At 50.8% G+C, this 17,031-nt stretch overlaps 2 protein-coding genes across 3 annotated transcripts in view; both read left to right on the top strand.

The window, feature by feature from the left end:
• Positions 1-2,379: 2,379 nt before the first annotated feature.
• LOC129150506 (mitochondrial import inner membrane translocase subunit TIM14-like) lies at positions 2,380-3,121 on the top strand. The gene is made up of 2 exons (XM_054722253.1): positions 2,380-2,654; positions 2,887-3,121. Exons 1-2 carry the CDS (start codon positions 2,528-2,530, stop codon positions 3,033-3,035), a joined length of 276 nt encoding a protein of 91 aa, XP_054578228.1. The 5' UTR covers positions 2,380-2,527; the 3' UTR covers positions 3,036-3,121.
• Positions 3,122-11,309: 8,188 nt separating this feature from the next.
• The window catches only part of POU5F1 (POU class 5 homeobox 1), a 26,640-nt gene continuing 20,918 nt past the window's right edge, over positions 11,310-17,031 (top strand). Inside the window, exon 1 of one of the 2 annotated variants that reach the window (XM_054722245.1) lies at positions 11,310-11,475. Coding sequence is in view for 1 of the 2 variants with exons in the window: in XM_054722244.1 (XP_054578219.1) it covers positions 11,742-11,795 (54 nt within the window). In the remaining variant the exon portion in view is untranslated. Of the gene's footprint in view, positions 11,476-11,583; positions 11,796-17,031 lie in introns of those variants that run through there. The other variant, XM_054722244.1, reaches the window with a different exon arrangement.

Here is a 17,031-nt window from a genome sequence, read left to right as displayed (position 1 = left end):
AGTCAAGCCTGTAATCCATTTTGAGTTCATTTTTGTGTATGATGTCACATAGAAGTCCAGTTTCATTCTTTTGCATGTGGTGTCCCAGTTTTCCCACCACCATTTATTAAAACAACTTTCCCATTGCATGATTTTGCCTCCTTGGTGGAAAATTAATTGCCCCTATATGTGTGGGTTTATTTCTGGGCTCTCAGTTCTATTACACTGGTCTGGGTATCTGTGTTTTGCCAATACCACACTGTTTTTATTACTGTAGCTTTGTAGTGTAGTTTGAAGTCAGGGAGTGTGATGCCCAAAGCTTTGTTCTTTTTACTCAGGATTGCTTTGGCTACTTGGGATCTTTTGAGGTTCCATACAAATTTGAAGATTTTTTTGTTCTATTTCTGTGAAAAATGCCATTGGGATTTGAATAGAGATTGAATTAAATCAGTATGTTGCTTTAGGTAATATGGCCATTTTAATATTATTAATTCTTCCAGCCTATGAATATGGAATATCTTTCCATTTCTTCAATTTCTGACAACAATGCTTTGTAGTTTTTAGTTACAGGTCTTTCAGAACCTGTGTTAATTTTATTTCCAGATATTTTATCCACTTATTGAAATTTTAAATCAAATTGTTTTCTTTATTTCTCTTTCTGATATTTCATTGTTAGTATATAGAAATGCAACAGCTTTTTGTACATTTATTCAGTATCCTGTAACTTGACTGTATTTGTTTATTATTTCTAACTAGAAGCCCAGTGCATGATGGATTCATGCACAGGTGGGGTCCCTTGGCCCGGCCTGCAGGGAGAGAGCCGAAACTGGCTCTCTGACATCCCCTGAGAGGTCCCGGATTGCAAGAGGGCACAGGTCAGGCCAAGGGAGCCCACCGGTGCATGATCAGGGCCAGGGAGGCACCGCAGGAGGGCTCTAAGGCATGTCCAGCCTGTCTTGCCCAGTCCCTATTGGCCGGACCCCAGCAGCAAGCTAACCTACTGGTTGGAGCATCTGCCCCCTGGTGGTCAGTGCACATCCTAGTGACGAGTAGAACATTTGGAGGGACAATTAGCATATTAGGCTTTTATATATATAGACTAGAGGCCCAGTGCACAAATTCATGCACGAGTGGGGTCCCTCGGCCTGGCAGGCGATCAGGGCCAATCAGGGCTGCCCGGCCGTGGGAGGTTGGCTGTGGGAGTGTACTAATCACCAGGGGGCAGCTCTTGCATTGAGTGTATGCTCCCTGGTGGTCAGTCTGTGTCATAGCAACTGGTCATAATGATCACTTAGACTTTTATATATAGAGATGGTTGTGTGTGTGTGTGTGTGTGTGTGTTGTGTGTGTGTGTGTGTAGTCTTTAAGGTGTTCTGTATATAAAATCACATCATCTGAAAATAGTGACAGTTTTATTTATTCATTCCCAATGGATTATTTATTTCTCTTGCCTGACTGCTCTGGCTATACTTCCAGTGTGAAATGAATGGACATCCTAGTCTTATTCCTGATCTCAGAGGAAAAGCTTCCAGTTTTCACCGTTGAGAATGATGCTAGCTGAGGGTTGTCACATATGGGCTTCATTATATTGGGGTACTTTCCTTCTGTACCCATATTATTGAGTGTCTTAATCATAAATGGATGCCATATCTTATTAAATGCTTTTTCTGTATTGATTTGATCACATAATGTTTATCTTTTATTTTGTTTATGTGATGTATCACATTGATTGATATGTGGCTATTAAACCATTCTTACATCCCAGCAATGAGCCCCACTTGATTGTGATGTATGAGCCCTTCACTGTATTTTTGTATTTGATTTGCTAATAATTTATTTAGGATTTTTGCATCTATGTTCATCAGAAATATTGGCCTGTAATTTTATTTTTTTGTGTTGTCCTTGCCTTGTTTTGGTATAGGGTAATGTTGACCTTGTAAAATTCGTTAGGAAATATCGCCTCTTCCTCGGTTTTTTTGGAGGCTGTTGAGAAGGATAGATATTAGATCTTCTCTGAATGTTTGGTAGAATGTGGAGAGTGGCTACAGTGTTTGGACAGGATCAAGCCTTGGACTGACTTGTGGCAAAGCCACATACAAGTCCCAGCTTGGAGGGCAAAGCCCTCTCAGCACAATTATAGCCAAAATTGTAAGCTTGACCTTATAGTCCAACCATGTAGTCTAGGTAGCTAAGGGATGTGGGCTGTGGGGGGTGAGGGGGTGGGGCGGATGAGGTGCAGCAAGTGCTGCCTAAACAAAGCTTGATAGAGTTCAGAGAATGGCAACAACAGGAAAGAAGCAGATTTGAAACTCGCAAGGACATTGTAAACATCTTGCCCTTGTTTTGCTTTGTGTGATCCGACTATAAAATGAAGCTTCAGGCTTTCTGGTAGCGGCGGGGAGCTGGTGGCCGCGGCCGTCTGGGCTGGGATGAACCACGCTCTCGGCGGAGGCAGGGGAGCCGAGCCGGAGCCATAGCCAGTACAGTGGTAGCAGTTGGATTGACCATTGCTGCTGCAGGATTTGCAGGCCGTTATGTTTTGCAAGCCATGAAGCATATGGAGCCTCAAGTAAAACAAGTTTTTCAAAGTCTACCAAAATCTGCCTTCAGTGGTGGCTATTACAGAGGTGGGTTTGAACCCAAAATGACAAAACGAGAAGCAGCATTAATACTAGGTGTAGCCGAAACCGGTTTGGCTCAGTGGATAGAGCGTCGGCCTGCGGACTCAAGGGTCCCAGGTTCGATTCCGGTCAGGGGCATGTACCTTGGTTGCAGGCACATCCCCAGTAGGGGGTGTGCAGGAGGCAGCTGATCGATGTTTCTCTCTCGTCAATGTTTCTAACTCTCTATCCCTCTCTCTTCCTCTCTGTAAAAAATCAATAAAATATATTAAAAAAAAAATACTAGGTGTAAGCCCTACTGCCAATAAAGGAAAAATAAGAGATGCTCACCGACGAATTATGCTGTTAAATCACCCAGACAAGGGAGGATCTCCTTATATAGCAACCAAAATCAATGAAGCTAAAGATTTACTAGATGGTCAAGCTAAAAAATGAAGTAAATGTATGGTGAATTTTGTTAGTCACATATATAAAAACAGCTTTTTGTAATAAAATGTCCCAAATCTAAAAAAAAAAAAAAAAAAAAAAATGAAGCTTCAGTTGTAACTGGTTTGGCTCAATGGATAGAGCATCGGCCTGTGGACTAAAGGGTCCCAGGTTCGATTCCAGTCAAGGGCATGTACCTTGGTTGCGGGCACATCCCCAGTAGGGAGTGTGCAGGAGGCAGCTGATCGATGTTTCTCTCTCATCGATGTTTCTAACTCTCTTCCTCTCTGTAAAAAATCAATAAAATATATTAAAAAAAAATAGACAAAGATAAACTTAACTGCCTGACCTTGCAAGCTAGCCATCCAATGTAATAAAATAATACTGATAACAATTCCCATATTGTTATGCCAAGTACTAACTCATTATGTATTCAAGGTTACAACTGTCTGTAACAATAACTCACACAGAGCCCTTTGTAATATCTGCAAACAAAGGGGCTCGAAAAGTATAAATACGGGAGACTTCCTGTATGTGGTGCTCAGAGATTTGGAAGAGACACTCCCTCTGGGCCGCACACAATAAATGACTCCTAATTAATTGGCTCATTAAGGCGTCTTGTATCTCATTTGCTGATTTATGATACAACAATCAAATTTGGTGGTGTTTAGCCGTTCATAGTATTCTTGCATGCTCCTTTGTATTTCTGTGTTGTTCATTTAAACTTCTCTCCTTTCATTTGATTTTATTGAGTCTTCGCTTTATTTCAGAAAGGAAGAGAGAGGGAGAGAGTGATAGAAACATCAATGATGAGAGAGAATCATAGATGGGCTGCTGTTTGCACATCCCACACTGAGGATCAAGCCTGAAACCCAGCATGTGTCCTAATTGGAAATCAAAGTGTGACCTCCTGGTTCATAGGTCGATGCTCAATCACTGAGCCACACCATCCAGGCGAGTGTTATGCCTTCTTGATGAGCTGTCCCCTTTGTTGTTATAAAATGTCCATTCTTGTCTCTTGCTGACTTTCTTACCATGAAATCTATTTTATCGGATACAAGTACTGCTTGCCCCTTTTCTTCAGATGCCATAATTGAGGCATCATCGTCCTCCCCTTCACTTGGAGCCTGTCTGTCTGTGGGTCTCGGACGTGTCTCCTGCAGCAGCATGTGGTTAGGTCTTGTGTGTGAACCCATCCCGCTGCTCTGCTCCTTTTGGTTGGTGATTTCAGGACATTTAGGGGATTATTGATATCTTCTGCTTTCTGGTTCCTCAGCATTCTCCATCTGCGGAGAGCCAGAGAGCCGGGTTGGGTCCCTCCTCCTCTTCCTCCTACTCTAATCCTGGTTTCTACCTCTTCCGTAATGAATCTCGCTCGTTACTGCGGAATAAACTTCCCTTTTAATATATCTTGGTTTCCGACTCCCGTTTTCTGCGCCTCGAACCTTACATGTATCAGCTCTGGATTTTTTATTTGTGGTTAAGATTAGGTTTGTATAAAATGTCTCTTATATATAATAGTCCTTCTTCTTCTGATTATCTCCTATCTTTCTTCACTTGTACTCTTTAGTCCTTTTCCTCCTCCCCTTTTATGATTTTTGTTGTCACAAGTTATCCCTTTTTATATTGTGCCTTTATTACCATATTGCTATAGTTACGGTTATTTCTTAATATTTCCTGGTTTTCTTGATTTTAAATATGTTTTTATTGATTTTAGAGAGAAGAAGAGAAAGGGAGAGAGAAAAACATTGATGAGAGAGAGATGCATTGATCAGCTGCCTCCTAAAGACCTCCTCCTGGGGATTGAGCCCACAATCCGGACATGTACCATGACCAAGAACTGAACTGGTGACCTCTTAGTGCATGGGACAATGCTCAACCAACTAAGCCATACCATCCAGGGTTAGGCTTATTAATATCCTATTCTGAAGTACATTTGTAGTTTCCTGATTCTGTCTGTCAGTCTACTCAGAATTTTGTCTATTCTTGCGTTTTTGTGTCTGCCAGAAGAGCTTTTTATAGCAATTCTTGTAATGTAGGTCATGTGGTGATAAATTCTCTCAGCTTTTGTTTGGGAAAGCCTTATGACTGCTTTATATTTTAAGTCCAACTTTCATTAGGGTAGGTAGATAGATATTAATCAAGGAAGGAAGCAAAAGGAATCAGACATTGTTGAGCCTGAAGGGCTTGGGAGCTGAACTGGACACTGAGCCTGCTTGCTTCCCTGGGAAGTTACAGCTTCACACACTCCTCAGGGAACCACCAGGCAATTCTCGCAGGTCACGAGGGGAAGAATAGAAGTTAAATATTCTGCCCTGTTACTCCTATAAGCACGCCAATCACTTCTTTTTAAGCTTGGGGCAAGGCTCTCTTTGGACCCCACCTGACTCCCTTTCAACCTCTTACATACCAGGTGTGTGGGGCTGCCACCCCAAAGGAGAGACGGCGCAAACAGCCTCTGCATGGGGTTCATAACCGGTGACCTGAGACCCCCATGGGAACCCAGGCCCGGCCGGGGGGGGGGGGGGGGGGGAGCCCGGAGCGCTCAGAGCCCCTGCTGGCCGCACCTGCACATTTTGTTTACAGAAAAGAGTCAAGTGTCAAACGGCCACAGGGTGAGCATTAAGAGCGTACGTGGCTGCCGGCCCACATTGCGGCCCTGTAAGGTTTCAGGAAAGAGCGGGATCAGTGGCCAGAGAAGGCATTGGGGTGGTGGGAGCAGAAGGTGGAATTGATGGGGAAGTAGCTTGCTTATTCGTAATCTATACTATTTGCCAGGAACTTCATATTAGTGTCTTCTTTAATCTTCACAATGTTCCTCTGAGAAAAAGCTTCCATTTCAGAGACCTATAACTGAGAGTCGGGATTTGAGTAACCAATCCACAGACCCAGCCAGGGGCTAAGCCGGCCTGATCCCAGGCCCCCACTGGCCCCCCCTCTCCCACCTCAGGGCTCCTGGATGGGACAAGAGCTGAGGGGCCTTTCTGGACAGCTTTTGACAATCCAACACGGAGTCGCATGGCAGCTATGCCCGGCTGAGGGAATAGGGTGTAACAGGATCCCTCTAGGGAGGGGCCGGAATGCCCCAAACCACAAGTCTGGACACTTGGATCAGGACCCCATCTGGACACGGATATGAGTGGGGCCACCGCCCACTGTGGGCTGTAAGAGTCAGAGCTCCGACCACTGGATGCTCAAGCTTGGCGCCCCCAGGGTCACTGGGAGCCCACAGGACTCTGCTGCCCACGCCGCCACCTCTCCATCTGGACTGGGCGCTGGGTGCTAGGCGCTTGCGCTGCTGGCGCTATCGTGTGAGCTCCCCCTTTCTGCGTGTAGCCTGTGTGTAACCCTATTGGCTTATTGGGGAGTCTCCCTGAATACAACTGGCATTGTGGAAAGATACAGACGTTGTGAGTAACTCCTTTCGGGGATGCAGAGTGCTTGAGACACCTCCTGAGAAGCGGGGGTGGGTGGGGAGGAAGGGGGTTTGAATGGGTCCTGAGATGGGACAGTGCTTCCTAGGGAGAGCTGGATCTGCACTCAAAGAGGGGGGGTTCCCCCTGTGCCCACCCACGTCCTCCTCCAACAACTGGAATCTCTCCTCTGGCCCACCCAGCACCCCTCCTCTCCCTCTCCCCATAATGACTACAACAGGTGAGGAAGAAGAGAAATTGCCTTTGCCCTCCTGGGCTTGCCCGCTCCTGGGGTCCCTGTCCCCTCTTTATGTTTCCCCACACCACTCCATTCCCTTCGCAACTGAGTGCCCATGTGTCCCGAGAGCTGTGCTTGCCTCTGGGGACAACACGACAGTGAGGCAGCCAGCTGTCAAGGACGTCACTGTCTCCTGGGAACAAAGGCCCGGAGCAGCTTGTGAACTTCTCCTTCTGTGTCCAAAGAGGTCTGGGGCCCTGGAGGGAGGCAGGGGTCATTCGGGGACAGGGGTCATTCAGGAATGGGGGTCATTCAGGGACGGGGCCTAGCCAGGGCTGACACACAGGGATTGCAGCTTCCAGAACTCTCTATTGAACACACAGAGATAATGTCCTCCTGCCTGAATTCCTTCCAGTCTTCTGGAGGAATGAGCAAGCTTGTTCCAGAACAAGGACAGGTGAGGTGGAAAGACCAGTCCCAAGGGTTCTGGCCCAGGCACAGGTTCTGCTGGTCACCACGCCCACCCAGACCCTAGGTCAGCCTTCTCCCCAATCTCTGCCAGCCAGTGCTGCACCCATGGTGGTCTCCATGGACGTCAGGCTCCGCCAGACTGGGGAGAAAAGACGCGGCACTGACACTGGCTGAACTCACAGGGGCTGGAGGCTCCTGAGACAGAGAAACTTCAGCCTCTTTACCAGGTTCCATTACAAATCCAAACGGCCTGTGAGCCTATGCAAGGTCACTCGGCTGATTAGCTATCTGCAGCGGGTGAAGACGCAGGGAAAGGAGAGTAAAACCTAAGAGGCAGGAGGTTGGAATGGGTCTTGAGATGGGACAGTGCTTCCAATCCCTGTGGAGACTGGGAAGTGCTTGCACTGTTGGTGAATGTAACCTGACAATAATAGTGAAGATACTCACGCCTCCCCACCCCGCAAGCCACAGTGGGGAATGCCGCCCACAGAAATGAGACCTGGAGGGCAGGAATATGGAGGGTGTTTACTGAAGCTTCATTTGCTATGTTGAACTGGAAACAACCCAAATGTCCATCAAAAGAGAAAAGACTCTGGGGCTGGGGAAGGGGGGTCAAGAGGTGTTGGGGAAGTCAGGGAGGGTGGGCTAGAAGGGTCAATGGGAAAAAAAGGGGGACATCAGTAATTCTTTCAACAAAAATAAAGATAAAATTTTTTGAAAAGAGAGAAAAGGCTAGGTAGACTGATAGATGCACACATGGACTGTTACGGAGTTACTAAAAGGAGTTGAACCGTGTTGGGAGTAAGTTTCTCCTCGGCCCTCTTGCTGTAGCAGTTGTCGGGGTACTTACTCTTTGAATCCTGCTCCACTAGGCCAACTGTTGGGTCTGAGTCCCTCTGCCAGGGGTTGGACCTCCTTGGACACCGGGTCTTAGAAGACATGAGAAGTCATGGGTATATAACAGAGTGTTTATTGTAGTCCAAGTAGCCATTGCTACTAAGGAGCCATAAGACAAAACAGTCCACAAAGCAGCCCTTGCTAACACAGTAGCAAACACAGGAGCCATTGCTAACAAAATAGCCTCGCACCTGCTGGTCAGTGACACATCTTCCCCATAACACAGCTCCCAACATAGGAGCTGTACAGGAGCCAGCCACACTGGCTGTCAGTACACTCTTTATGCCAACTTAGACAAAAGAGGCTGTAAAAACCAGCAGGGACTGTGGTTGAGTGACACAGAGGCTGCTGGAAATCGAGGTGTTCTATTTAAAGGGCCAGCACATGAACTTACTAGGATTCCTAGCATTGGGCAGCTCTGGCAGCTCTGGGGTACCCAGACACATATGGGGAGGAACTGGATTGTCTGGCACCTGGGCAGGAACTCCGGGACGGCTTTCTCCCAGACAGGGGTGCTTGCAGGGATCATTGTTCCTGTGCTGGGAACTCCCCGTCACAGGGTTGACTGGCAGCCATATCTGAGTCTCCAACAGCCTGGAGCACACTGTTTGCTCAGCCCTGGTGATTCCCTGACACCCTGCTCCATCCAATTTGCAGCCACACCCAAGTTGTTTGCAGCAGGTTTTCCATATGCATGGCCTGTCCTGGCCCAGGCTTCAGACTGTTAAAATCTCTCAAACAAGCTACAGCTGGTGACAACATGCCCCAAACCTATCAATAAAAACCCTAAGACCTGGCTCAGGTGGCTTGGGGGGCTGAGCCACTTGGTCCTACAAGATACCTACTATACAAGGCCACTCTACCAATTCCGGGAAACATAGCAGCTTTACCTAATACATGGAAACAAACACAGGGAAGCAGCCAAAATATGGAGACAAAGAAACATGTCACAAACGAAAGAAATGGAAGCAAGCAAACTACTGGATACAGAGTTTACAACCATGGTTATAAGGTTACTCAAGGATCTTCATGAGACTTTCAAGGTTCTTAGTGAGAATGTCAAAGACATGAAAAAGTATCAGTCAGAAATTAAGCAGGGATTCAATAGTAGAGCAGAGGATTCTGGGAATCAAATCAAGTATTTGGAATATGAGGAAGCAAAAAACACCCAAGCAGAAGAGCACAAAGAAAAAAGAATCTAAAAACATGAAAATAATGTAAGGAGCCTCTGGGACAACTTCAAGCGTACCAACATTCACATTATGGGGGTGCCAGAAGGAGAAGAGAGGGAGCAAGATATTGAAAACCTATTTGAAAAAATAATGACAGAAAAATTCCCTACCTGGTGAAAGAAATAGATTTACAAGTCCAGGAAGCAGAGAGTCACAAACAAGAGGAATCCAAAGAGGTCCACACCAAGACATGCCATAATTAAAATGCCAAGGGCAAGAGGCAAAGAGAGAATATTAAAAGCAGCAAGAGAAAAACAGTTAGTTACATAAAAGAAAGCACCCATACAGCTGTTAGATGATTTCTCAACAGAAACTATGCAGGCCAGAAGGGAGTGGCAAGAAATATTCAAAGTGATGAATAGTAAGGACCTACAACCAAGATTACTCTACCCAGCAAAGCTATCATTTAGAATTGAGAGTCAGATAAAGAGAAAACTAAAAGAGTTCATCACCTCCAAATCAGTATTACATGAAATGTTGAAGGGTATACTTTAAGAAGAGAAAAAAGGAGGAGGAGGAGAAAGAGGAGAAGGAGAAAAAGAGATAAAAAATATATGAACAATAAAATGGCAACAAATACACATCTATCAACAATTGAATCTAAAAATCCAAATAAGCCCTAGCCAGTTTGGCTCAGTGGATAAAGGGACAGCCTGCAGACTGAAGGGTCCCAGGTTCGATTCCGGTCAAGGGCACATGCCCAGGTTGCGGGCTCGATCCCCACTTGGGGGTGTGCAGGAGGCAGCCGATCAATGGCTCTCATCATTGATGTTTCTATCTCTCTCTCCCTTCCTCTCTGAAATCAATCTATATATATAAAAAGCCAGCAACCAGAAAATGAGAAGGTCATAACAACTGGTCACTATGATGCCCACTCCAGCTAGCCAACCTCCCACAGCCCCTCGTCCTGGCCGGTCCCTCCCCCAATGGGCCCCCCCCACCCCAATTGGCCGTGGCCCCTCCCACCAGCCCCCCACTCTGATCAGGGGCAGGGCCAGCCAGCCAACCACCCATGGTCCCTCCCCCAGCCCACTGGCAGGCTGGCCGGCCAACCTCCCGCCATCTCCTCCTCCTGACAGGCCCACCCCAATCTGTCAATTGGGGCAGGGCCAGCCGGACCCCACCCATGCACGAACTCATGCAGTGGACCTCTAGTAAAAATATATTTAAAATAAATAATAAACAAACAAGAAATCTAATGAACAAAATAAACTGGTGAGTGAAATAGAATCCGAGGTGTGGAAGCATGGAACAGACTGACTAATCTCAGAGGGAAGGGGGGCAGCGGGGTGGGAAGAGATTAACCAAAGATTTTTCTTATGGATACAGGCAGTAGGGTGGAGAAGGCCTGGGGTGGGGCGGGAACCGGGTGGAAAAAGGGGGACATCTGTAATACTCTCAACAATAAAGATTTTTAAAAAGAGTTTCTTGGTGATGGTTGTACAATGTGAATGTACTTAATACCACTGGGTGGTACGCTTAAAAATGGTTTTATGTATTTTCCACAAGTTTTAAAAAACACATATATATTTTTTGATGTGGGAGAGGGAGGGAGAGTTAGAAACATCAATGATGAGAGGAGCATTGACCACCTGCCCCTTGCACCCCCACACTAGGGATGGAGCCCGCAACTCCCGCCCGTGCCCTGACCAGGAATCCAACCGCCCACAGGTCGGCGCTCACCACTGAGCCACGCCAGCGGGCTGCTTTACCACAACTTTAAAAAACAAAACAGAAACCACTTCTGATGCACCCCACATTATTCTGTGGCTGAAATGGAAGCTGGGGTCCGTCAGAAGCTCGGAAATTACTTAAAAACGATTTTTAGATACAACATTTAATTGTGAGGCTGCGTCTGAATTCCCGTCGGCCTAGATAGTGTCCAATGAGATCCCGGGGAAGGAGGAAGTCCCGCCTCTCAAGCCGCCGCTCCCAATGGGAGCCTCTCTGGACGGCGCAGGGCGGGACGGCGCAGGCGCGGAGCTCGACTGCTGTGCGTGGGGCGCCCCTCCCCACCCGCTTCTGAGCTGGCGGGGCCGCGGGTCGGAAGCTCGGCCAGTGAGGGCGGGAGCGCGGGAGGCCGGGGTGCGGAGCCCGCTCCGCCTTCCAGGTCGTCGGAACGCCTCCAGCCCCGCAGCGAGAGGCTTGCGCTCCAGGGAAACAGGCCGGATGCTCCAGCCCCACCGCCGGGGCTGACGGTGCGGGTCGCGGGCGCCGGGTGTGGGGAGGGCCCGACGGTGTAGAGCCCTCCCGAACCGCGGCCCTTCGGGCCCCTGGGGACCCCTCCCGGAGCCCAGCTGGGGGGGCGGCGCGGCGCGGCCGAGGAGAGACCGCGCGAGGGGCTCGCGTTTCCCCTGATGCCGGCTGCCTCCCCGAGCAGGTCCCATTCCCCCCGCCGCCTCGTCCTGCCCGTGGCCCGAGCGGAGAAAACTGATACCAAGTTGCCTTCCCGCCCCGCTCGCTGATGGCTGCTCCCTGCTTGGTGCAGGGCAGAGACCTCGCCTGCAGGGGGCAGCCGGTAAGAAACGGCGGGGCGGGCCATCTCCTGCCCCAATGCTGTCCGCACCGGGGGCCTGGGCTGGGGTCCCCGGGGAGTGAGTTCCGCCTCTGGGGGTTCAGAAGGAGGGGCGGGGGCAGCCGGAGGAGCAGCGCAGGGCTGCTGGAGCGGCTTCGCTGCCGTTGCTTCCTGGTCCTGACGAACCCGAACCGGCTGCCTCCCAGCCATGTCCCTCCGTGGGAGGCCGTCCCCCCCAGCTTACAGACGAGAGGCTTGGAGGTCATGATCCCCTAAGCTCACACTGTTGGAGTGAGGGATGTCACTTTTTAAAAATATATGTTTTTATTGATTTCAGAGAGAGGGTGAGGGAGAGAGCGTTAGAAACATCAGTGATGAGAGAATCATCGATCGGCTGCTTCCTGTGCCCTCCCCACCCCACAACCAGCCCCGGATCCAACCATGACCTCCTGGCTCATGGGTCAGCTCAACCACTGAGCCACACGGGCTGGGCAGGATGTCACTTTGTTTAGTCTTCCTGGTTCCAAATCCTAGGCAGGTCCCCTTTCCCACACACGCCAGGCCAGGAAGCTGTGGTTTTGAAGGCAGCGGGGAGGGCCTCAGGGAAGGATCCCGGGCAGGGCAGGCAGGTGGTCCAAGGGTGTGGGGAGAGAGCCGTGGGGTGGGGGGGGGGGGGGGGGGCAGGGGGGCGTGGGCTCCTCGGCCAGTGCTGGAAAGGAGCCAAAAGGAGCCGAGGGTGGGCCACTCAGGCCCTGCGCCCTAGGAGAGGCCAGGAGAAGCGTGAGCTTCCAGGCCGAGAGTGACGGGAGGAGAAGGCCGAGGCACAGGCTGCGGAGACCCCGGGCACCAGGCTGGAGTCTGGACTTAGCAGTTGGGGAGTGGCTGCCCGAGCCCGGGCATAGTCATGCTGAGGTGGAGGCATTAGCAAGATGTGATGAGACATTGACTAAGTGAGTTACAGCAGTATAGTCTCATTTTCTGTTTAAAAAGCAAGTTACTATATTCATGAAAAGTTCCCGGGAGGTGCCCTAACCAGTTTGGTTCAGTGGATAGAGCTTCGGCCTGCGGACTCAAGGGTCCCAGGTTCGATTCTGGTCAAGGGCATGTACCTTGGTTGCGGGCACATCCCCAGTGGGGGGTGTGCAGGAGGCAGCTGATCGATGTTTCTCTCTCATCGATGTTTCTAACTCTCTATCCCTCTCTCTTCCTCTCTGTGAAAAATCAATAAAATATATTTTTAAAAAAAGGCTACAAAGTTTCAATTATAGAAGGTAAACAAATCCAAACAGAAATGGCGGCAGCCACTGAGCTGGAAAGAGTACGAGGCTTGGGTTTTCCCTGGCAATGGAGGAAGCAAAGCTTCTGCAGCCCTGGCTGTCCTAGGCCTCAGCTCCAGGCTACAAAGTTTCAATTATAGAAGGTACACAAACCCCAAAAGAAATGGCTGCCAGCCACGGAGCGAGCAGGAGGCTTGGCTCTGCTCCAGGCTACAAAGTTTCAATTGTAGAAGGTAAATAAATACCAGATACCAGGGCCTCTGCTTGGGTCGCCAGGGGCATGGCCGGCCTGCAAACCACCATAGGCCCTTCACCCAGGCCGCCCTACACCCCAAGGGAACCCCCACCCTGATCCAGGATACCCTTCAGGGCAAACCAGCTGGCCCCTACCCGTGCACCAGGCCTCTATACTATCTAATAAAAGAGTAATATGCAGATTGACCATCACTCCAACACACAATATGGCTGCCCCCATGTGGTCAAAGATCCTGCCCCCTATGTGGACACAAGATGGCCAGCAGGGGAGGGCAGTTGGGAGGGACCAAGCCTTCAAAGGATGGCAGTTGGGGGCAATCAAGCCTGCAAGGGAGGGCAGTTAGGGGTGACCAAGCCAGCAGAGGAGGGAAGTTGGAGGTGACCGGGCCTACAGGGGAGAGCAGTTGGGGGGGGACCAGGCCTGCAGGGGAGGGCAGTTAGGAGCAAACACGCTGGCAGGGGAGCAGTTAGGCATCAATCAGGCTGGCAGGGGAGTGGTTAGGGGGTGATCAGGCGGCAGGCAGAAGCGGTTAGGGGCAATCAGGAAGGCAGGCAGGCGAGCAGTTGGGAGCCAGCAGTCCTGGATTGTGAGAGGGATGTCCGACTGGATTGGGCCTAAACGGGCAGTCTGACATCCCTTGAGGGGTCCCAGATTGGAGAGGGTGCAGGCTGGCCTGAGGGACACCCCCCTTCCCCCTGCCCCGTGCACGAATTTCGTGCACCAGGCCTCTAGTATATATTAAAATAAAAATAATAAAAAATCAATAAAAATATATATATAAAACAAAAGTACCCAGGCAGCTCATTTGCCAAGCTGATAGCTGGGAAGAAGGGGTGGGGTGGGGGCTGTCATTTCCTAACGTTGTTCTGAGATAGTTGGTGTTACTTTTTTAAAAATATATATATATTTTATTGATTTTTTACAGAGAGGAAGGGAGATAGTCAGAAACATCGATGAGAGAGAAACATCAGTCAGCTGCCTCCTGTACGCCCCCTACTGGGGATGTGCCCGCAACCACGGTACGTGCCCTTGGAATCGAACCTGGGACCCCTTCAGTCCGCAGGCTGATGCTCTATCCACTGAGCCACACCGGTTTCGGCTGAATATTACTTTTTTATCAGGAAAAAATCAGTCACGTAAAATATCTCGTTAATTAAAAGTGAACGGGGGCGCCTGGCTGGTGTGCTCAGTGGTGGAGCATGGACCTATGAACCAGGAGGTCATGGTTCTATTCCCAGTCAGACCACAGGCCTGGGTTGCTGGCTGGATCTCTGGTAGGGTTCATGCAGGAGGCAGCCAATCAATGATTCTCTCTCACTGATGTTTGTATCTCTCCCTCTCCTTTCCTCTCTGAAATCAGTAAAATATTTTTAAAAATTCAGTTCTTTAAAAAAAAAAAAGTGTGTGTGGGGGGGGGAGGGCGGGGTTGCTAAGGAAGGAGAGGACAGTTTATTCCAGGAGCTTGTTTGGGGCAGGAGTAGTGAGTCTAGAGGAAGACATTTCTGGAAAAGAAGCCAATCATAACAGCAGCTGTTCGATTAAAACTGCCCTGGCTGGTTGGCTCAGTGGTTAAAGCATGGGCTCGAGGACTGAAGGGTCAAGGGTTCAATAACCAGTCAAGGGCATGGACCTGGGTTGCAGGTTCTCCAGCCCTGGGAGGGGCACCTGAGGGCGGCAACCAATGGATGTGTCCTCACATAGGTGTTTCTCTGTCCCCCTCCTCCCTCCCTCCCTCCCACTCTCTAGAAGTCAATGGAAAAAATACCTTCGGGTGAGGATTAAAAACAAAAAAATGTTTTAAAATACCTACTAGGTGCTTGGGGGGAGGGGTAGTCCCCTAATCTCTAAGATTGGCCTTACTTCCTCATTTTATAGCTCATCTCAGAGGAATTCTCAATGAGGAATTATCAATGAGGTTCTAAAGAGATTCTTGGGTCCGCGGGGTTGCTCAGCAGATGAGCGTTGACCTATGCGCCAGGAAGCCAAAGTTCGATTCACGGTCAGGGACGTGCCTGGGTTTCGGTTGGGTCCCCATTAGGAGGAGTGCAGGAGGCGGCCTATAGGTGCTTGGGGGGAGGAGGGAGTCCCCTAATCCTCTAAGATTGGCATTGTTTCCTCATTTTATAGTCATTATTGATGTTTCTGTCTCCCTCTCCCTTCCAGTCTCTGAAATCAGTAACAAACAAAAAACTAGATTCTTGGGCCCCACCCAAACCTCCTGGGTCCGGCTCTGGAGAGGAAAGGGCCCAGGTGATTCTTAGGCCCTGGCCAGCCTGGGGGTGGGGCACTGCCCCCCTCCCCCTCCCCCTCCGGAGCTGGTGTTCAGGGGAGGGTTTCCCTGCTGGGTCCAGGGGACTAACGCAGGAAGACCAGGAATGACCTTTGAACTAGAAAAGGTGGCCCCTGAGGGAGTGCAGTGTGCCTTGGCCAGCCCACCCTCTGAAATGGGGTGCAGCAGTCGGGAGTGTCATCTGATGGGGGGAGAGGCCCGAGGTGGCTGGCTATGGAGCAGAAAGGGGAGCAGCGGCCACAGGCAGACACGGCAATGCAGGACTCTGCACTCCCCACTCCCCTTCCCCACTCCCTCAGACCCCTCCCCACTCCCTCAGACCTCTCCCCACTCCCTCAGACCTCTCCCCACTCCCTCAGATCCCTCCCCACTCCCTCAGACGACTCCCCACTCCCTCAGAGGACTCCCCACTCCCTCAGACCCCTCCCCACTCCCCACTCCCTCAGACGACTCCCCACTCCCTCAGACCCCTCCCCACTCCCTCAGACCCCTCCCCACTCCCCACTCCCTCAGACCTCTCCCCACTCCCTCAGACCTCTCCCCACTCCCTCAGACCCCTCCCCACTCCCTCAGATCCCTCCCCACTCCCTCAGACCTCTCCCCACTCCCTCAGACCCCTCCCCCCTCCCTCAGACCCCTCCCCACTCCCTCAGAGGACTCCCCACTCCCTCAGACCCCTCCCCACTCCCCACTCCCTCAGACGACTCCCCACTCCCTCAGACCCCTCCCCACTCCCTCAGACCCCTCCCCACTCCCCACTCCCTCAGACCTCTCCCCACTCCCTCAGACCTCTCCCCACTCCCTCAGACCTCTCCCCACTCCCTCAGATCCCTCCCCACTCCCTCAGACGACTCCCCAATCCCTCAGACCCCTCCCCACTCCCTCAGACCCCTCCCCACTCCCCACTCCCCACTCCCTCAGACCCCTCCCCACTCCCTCAGACCACTCCCCACTCCCTCAGACCTCTCCCCACTCCCTCAGACCCCTCCCCACTCCCTCAGACCTCTCCCCTCTCCCTCAGACCCCTCCCCACTCCTCAGACCTCTCCCCACTCCCTCAGACCCCTCCCCACTCCTCAGACCTCTCCCCACTCCCTCAGACCCCTCCCCACTCCCTCAGACCCCTCCCCACTCCCTCAGACCCCTCCCCACTCCCTCAGACGACTCCCCACTCCCTCAGACCTCTCCCCACTCCCTCAGACCTCTCCCCACTCCCTCAGACCTCTCCCCACTCCCTCAGACCCCTCCCCACTCCCTCAGACCTCTCCCCACTCCCTCAGACCTCTCCCCACTCCCTCAGACCCCTCCCCACTCCCTCAGACCCATCCCCACTCCCCACTCCCTCAGACCCCTCCCCACTCCCTCAGACCCCTCCCCACTCCCCACTCCCTCAGACGACTCCCCACTCCCTCAGACC

The sequence above is a fragment of the Eptesicus fuscus genome, chromosome 10 (assembly GCF_027574615.1).
Source record: "Eptesicus fuscus isolate TK198812 chromosome 10, DD_ASM_mEF_20220401, whole genome shotgun sequence".
Taxonomy (NCBI): Eukaryota; Metazoa; Chordata; class Mammalia; order Chiroptera; family Vespertilionidae; genus Eptesicus; species Eptesicus fuscus.
The sequence above is the reverse complement of the archived record's forward strand: the minus strand, read 5'-3'. Positions and strand labels throughout refer to the sequence as shown.